Here is a 6,000-nt window from a genome sequence, read left to right on the forward strand (position 1 = left end):
GAAGTCCTGTGTCTACGGGTAGGCCCCCGACCAGTGTACCAGGCCTCGTCCCTGCACGCCCCGAAATCAGAGCCCCCGGGAGAGCCCCCAGGCATCCCGGAGACCCTCCCGCGATTCCCACGACTTTGCTCTAAAGCTGCGAAGACCCGCGGCGGCGAAGGGCCCGGGGACAGCGGCACCGAGCTCTGGGGCCGTGGGGACCGTGGCGACCGTGGGGGCCCGGGGCCCCGCACTTACCGAAGTCCAGGAACTGCTTGATGGAGAGCGGCGATGGTGAGAAGCGCGAGTAGCGCTCAATCTGCTTGGGCACCGGCTGCTTTAGCAGCCACCGGAACAGCCGCATCGTCGCCGGGGCAGTGCACACACCAGCCGAGACGCTCAGGCAGCCGCAGGGGCTAATGCAGACGAGAGGCACGGAGCCAGCACGTTCTCCAAGCGCGCAGCCCAGCCTCTGCCTCGGCCTCGGCGCCGGGGTGCAGCCGCCGCGGTAGCAGTAGCAGCAGCTCGCTGGCTGCGGCCGGCCGCCCGCGGCTTCCCCAGGCCCCGCCTACGGGGGCGGAGCCGGCCGCCGCACGTACGCGGCGCCCGAGGGGAGCGGGGGGCGCGAGGGGCGCGCGGCCGCACGCGCCGGTCGCTGATTGGCTACCACCGCCTGCGCTTTCTTTTGTGGCGGGGCGCCGTTTCCCTCCTCCCTGGCTCCCCGGGTCTGAGCCCCTCTGGCAAGTGCTGCTGCCGCGGGTCCCGCCCCCGACTGGGTCCTCAGTGGCCGAAAGGTGGCGGAGGTGCAGTGGGATTGGGAGAAGGCCTGGGGCCCACTTAAGGAATCTGATCCTACTCGCCGCTCCAGGCCTCTCTCGACGAAGGCACCTCTTCCGGGAGGCCTTCCCCGGACGCTGGCTGTTGCGCTCAAGGTGTTCCTCACATCTTGACACTCTGATTCTCAGGTTCAGTTTGCCACTGAACTAGACAGGCTGTTTCACGCTCTCCGTCGCTACCTCCACCTTTAGGCAGAATCAAATGTAAACTCACTGGTTCGGTTTCGTGCCCGCCCCTCACTATTGGACAGAAGGAACTGAAACGTCACTGACTCATTGTTTCTTGGCCCCCCGGGCCCCCCCCCCCCCCCCCCCCCACTCTTTGGAACACCTTTGGACAGGATTGTTAGGTCATTGGCTCAGCTTGGTGACCTGCCGCCCCTGTTCCCTAGCACCCCCCACCCCACACACACACCGGGGCCAACACCTTTAGACAAAATTAACTGTTAAGTCACTGACTCTGTTCCACTAACAGCACCATTGGACAGGATCAGATTTAAGGTCATTGACTGTTTTGTGCTTTCCCCCTCGGCCCCCTCGGCCTCCTGTGCACTCCCCCTAACACTATCGGGCAGGATTCATTGTAAGGTCACTGACTCTGTTTCATGCCCCCACCTCCATTACTGTTGGAAAGGATCAAATTTATGGTCATTCCACAAATGAGTGAGATCATATGATACTTGTCTTTTTCTGTTTGGCTTGTTTCGCTTAGGATAATACTTATTTGTGGAATATAATGAACATAACAGTCTGAGGAATGGGGTAGTCCCAGAGACATGGAAGTGGGGTACAGACTGACAATCCCCAGAAGAGGGGCTGGTGGGGGAGAGATAAACCACAGAACTTATATGCATGTGTGCATGAACAATGGACATGGACAACAAAGCTGGGGACAGGGCGGGGAGGGAGGAGGGAGGGGGAATCAGTGGGTGAAAAAAAAGGAACATCTGTAACAAAAATAAATAAATTAACTTAAAAAAAATGTATGGTCATTGGCACTATCTTTTATACCTCCTCACCACCACCACCACCGTAGGACAGCTTCCCCACCACCAGCACCACTACTTTGGGACAGAAATCTATGCTTATACTGTGTGTTGGGTATTCTTTGTCTACATAAGAGTGAACTTGAACTCAGGGTTCAGTATATGAAATCATTATTTCCTAATGTGAATATATGAAATACTGCTGGCTTTAACCATTTCCATCAAGCCTTATTTTATTGTTGGCGACATGTAAACATCAATTAAAATGAAAGACAGGATGTTCTCTAAGGAAAGGTAAAAATGTAGTTAGAAACCGCTCCTTTGGTTTGATTGGACTGGTTTTCTCACTGAATAAGAATATTGGTGTGTAGCTACTTAGCTTTTGTACATTCAATGGATATTTATGCACTCGATTCAATTGCATCTCTACTTTGAATTTAAAGAACAGTAATGCAGCTCTGGCCGATTTGGCTCAGCGGTTAGAGTGTCAGCCTAGGGTCCAGAAAGACCCAGGTTCGGTTCCCGCTAAGGGTGCGTACCTCGGTGGCAGTTTGTCCCCGGCCCTGATTGGTCGTGTGGGTGGTAGTCACTTGATGTGTCCCTTTCATGTTGATGTTTCTCTCTCTCTCTCTCTCTCTCTCTCTCTCTCTTCCGCTCTCTCCCTCCTACTCTATCTGAACAAAAAAAAAAAAAAAAGAAAGAACAGTAATGCATACACTCAAAGACATCCAATGGTCTTCCCCCACTTCTAGATTTTCAAGTCATCTTGGCAGTGCTACAGTATATAGACTATCAGGTCTTTTCCATTCAAACCAAAGCCTAGAAGAGACATACTAACAACCTCTTGAACCGGGAGTTTTGCTAGCAAAGCTAAGCAATCCTGTTGGTGTGTATGGGTACACAAGAAGACCTGTGGCCTGTGGTTCTTCCAGTGACGTTCTCAGATTCTACTTGGAGGCAGACTGTACTTGGTGGCTATTGTAAGAGTCCGTGAGGAGGAAGAATTTGAATATTGCTGAAGAGGGAGGTTTTCCCAACTTACACAGCGAATGCTGCTGATCTTTCTGAGCTTGAAAATCACTTGTTTCACTCCTTCCTTTTCCACTAAACAAAATGCTACTTTAAATCTATGTATTCTGTTGATTTGATTACTGAAGCTGTCATGTGGGTAGTTTTATTAATGATGGTCCCAAAGGTGGCAAATCTTAAAAGTTGAGAACAATTATAATAGAAATTGTGTTCAAATGACCCAGTCCTAAGCTTGATTCTATCATTAACCAGCTGTGCGACCTTAAACAAGTCACTTAGACTTTCTGTGTCCCAGTTACTTCTTAGATCAGATGAAGATACCCGATTTCTCTCCCTGGCATTTGTAACAATCAAATGAAATAAATCATATCTAATATAAACACAAGATATTGTTGTACCTGTTTTATACAGCAACACATACATTGAGCTAATGGTTTTGTGTTGATTGGCAAAATCCAGAAGCTAAATCAGTGGGTTGATTTCAGTGTGGGTTGTAGTTATGAGACAGGTCTTGAGAGAAATGAATAGATCTTGATGAACTTTTTTCGACTCCTGTACATACTGAGGTCTTGCCCAGAGGCCCCACTTCAGTGGCTTTCAAAGCAAGATCCCTGGACCAGCAGCAAGAGTGTCATCTGGGAATTTGTTAGAAAGCAAACCCTTGGACAACCCCCCCCCCCAGACCTACTGAATCAGAAACTCTGGGGTGGGGTCTGGCAACCCATGGGGGTTTTAAAGATATAGCCACAAATTCTTTGATATTCCTCCCCTCAAGAGATTCAGTAGTACTCACTTCTAACAAATAGAGGATGGTCAGAGTGATGGGATCTCACTTCAAAGATTAGGTTATAAAACAACTTCGTTCCTACAAAATACCTGACCAAGTAATTCCTCAAAACTATCAAGGTCATTTCAAAAGGGAAACTGTCACAGCCAAAAGAAGCCTAAAGAGACAGGATGACTAATGTAAGGTGCTATCCTGGATGGAATTCTGGAACAGATATAAGGACATTATGTAAAAACTAAGGAATTTTGAATAAAGGATGGGATTTGGACCAAATTTGCTTAATAATAATAATGTATCAACATTTGTTCACGAATTGTAACAAATGTACCAAGCTAATGCAAGTATGGGGACCTGTGTACTATCTTGTCAGTTTTGCTGTAAATCTGAAACTATTCTAAAAAATGAAGTCAATTATACAATACAGTATTGTTGGTTATAGTCATCATGTTGCATGTTACATCCCCAAAACTTATTTATCTTATAACTGGGAGGTTTAAAAGTTGGCAAAAGAGCAGATCATAAAAGTTCTCATCACAAGGGAAAAATATTTGTAATTATTTGAGTTGATGGATGTTAACTAAATGTATTGTGGTAATCCACTTTGCAATACATACATATATCAAATCATTATGTTGTACACCTTAAACTTGTACAATGTTATATGTCAATTATATCTCAATAAAACTGGAAAAGTCAGTACCTCTTGATTACAAACTATAAAATATAATATATTCAAAAAATATAATGAAAAAATATGATGTCAATAAAAATATTTTATGACCATAGAATACCTACGGATCATTTAAAGGATATGTATTACAAAACTAATAATAATAAAGAGAATATTTTATTTATTTAAAAATATTTTTTTTCTTTTTTAATCCTCACCCAAGGACATTTTTCCATTTTTTGTACAGATAGAGTGGGAGGGAGAGAGAGGAAGAGAGAGAGAGAGAAACATCTATGCGAAAGGGACACATTGAGTGGCTGCCACCCGCACGACCAACCAGGGCCGGGGACAAACTGCAACCGAGGTATGTGCCCTTAGCAGGAACCGAACCTGGGTCTCTCTGGACCGCAGGCAGACGCTCTAACCGCTGAGCCAAACCGGCCAGGGCTATTTTTTTTTCTTTATTGATTTCAGAGAGAGAGGAAGGGAGAGGGAGAGAGAAATAGAAACATCGATGAGAGAGAACATTGATCGGCCGCCTCCTGCATGCCCCCCACTGGGGATTGGGCCCACAGCCTGGGCATGTGCCCTGACCGGGAATCGAACCGGTGACCTCTTTGTGTATGGGTCAATGCTCAACCACTGAACCACACCGGCCAGGCTAAATTGAACATTTTAAAAAAGACTGCAGCTTCCATCTTGAGGTTCATATTCTCTCTTTCCCTCTGTCTCAGAAGCCACCTGCCATGCTGCAAAGCAGGCCGTGGAGAAGCCCACAGGAGTGAGCTTGGGCTCTTGCATCTCGACCACCAATATGCTAACCAGACTGAAAACTGCTTACTGAAAACCAGACTGAAGGCCTGGAAACTTCGGGGCCACAGGAGCCAGGCCATGGCCGCATCGGCAAGTACAGGAAGCACCCAGGAGGCTGAGGTCATGCTGGTGGCTTTGCTTCATCACAGGATCCACTTTGACAAATCTCACCCAGGTTCCTTTGGGAAAGCTGATTCGAGGCATTACCACCTAAAGAGGAACCAGAACATCTGCCTAACTGTCAACCTTGATAAACTCTGGACCTTGGTCAGTGAGCAGAGGTGGGTAAGTGCTGCCAAAAACCAAGACCAAAGCTGCTCCTGTCACTGATGCAGTGCGATCAGGCTGCAGAGTTCCGGGGAAGAGAAAGCTCCCAAAGCAGCTTGTCACAGCGCAGGCCAAGTTCTCCAGCAGAAACGCTGAAGAGAAGATTAAGGGTATTTGCCACACGGAGGGAAATTCATTAAAAGCACACAAGAGCTTTTGAATTGAAAACAAAAAAAAAAAAAAAAAAAACCCGGCTACTTTCGCTCAGTGGTTAGAGCATGGGCCTGTCGACCAGGGAGCCCCGGGTTCGATTCCGGCCAAGGGCCCGTACCTTGGTTGCAGTTTGTCCCTGGCCCCAGTTGGGGTCGTGTGGGTGGCAACCAGTTGATGTGTCACATCGATGTTTCTCTCTCTCCCCCTCCCCTCCACGCTGTCTGAAGATAAATGTAAAAATATCCTGGGGTGAGGATTAAAAAAAAAAAAAAAAGAGTGGAAGCAGGTCCCTTTAGAAGCAGATCCCTCCCCTGTCCTGCACCTTGACTATATTACCTCATGAGGGGCCCTGAGCCACCTGGACTCCTGACCCACAAAAACTCTCACAGTTTGTTGGAATGCATGTTTGTTGTTTCCAGC

At 47.6% G+C, this 6,000-nt stretch overlaps 1 protein-coding gene and 1 pseudogene across 2 annotated transcripts in view; one reads left to right on the forward strand and one right to left on the reverse strand.

Annotated features, from left to right (window-relative positions):
• The window catches only part of PDK3 (pyruvate dehydrogenase kinase 3), a 78,825-nt gene extending 78,325 nt beyond the window's left edge, over window positions 1-500 (reverse strand). For both annotated transcript variants that reach the window (XM_036270468.1, XM_036270467.1), the window contains exon 1: window positions 238-500. In XM_036270468.1, the coding sequence (XP_036126361.1) occupies window positions 238-343 (106 nt within the window). In that variant the 5' untranslated portion in view covers window positions 344-500. The remainder of the gene's footprint in view (window positions 1-237) is intronic.
• A 1,578-nt stretch (window positions 501-2,078) lies between these two features.
• LOC118635526 lies at window positions 2,079-5,587 on the forward strand (annotated as a pseudogene).
• Window positions 5,588-6,000: the final 413 nt, after the last annotated feature.

The sequence above is a fragment of the Molossus molossus genome, unplaced genomic scaffold (genome assembly GCF_014108415.1).
Source record: "Molossus molossus isolate mMolMol1 unplaced genomic scaffold, mMolMol1.p scaffold_m16_p_2, whole genome shotgun sequence".
Classification (NCBI taxonomy): domain Eukaryota; kingdom Metazoa; phylum Chordata; class Mammalia; order Chiroptera; family Molossidae; genus Molossus; species Molossus molossus.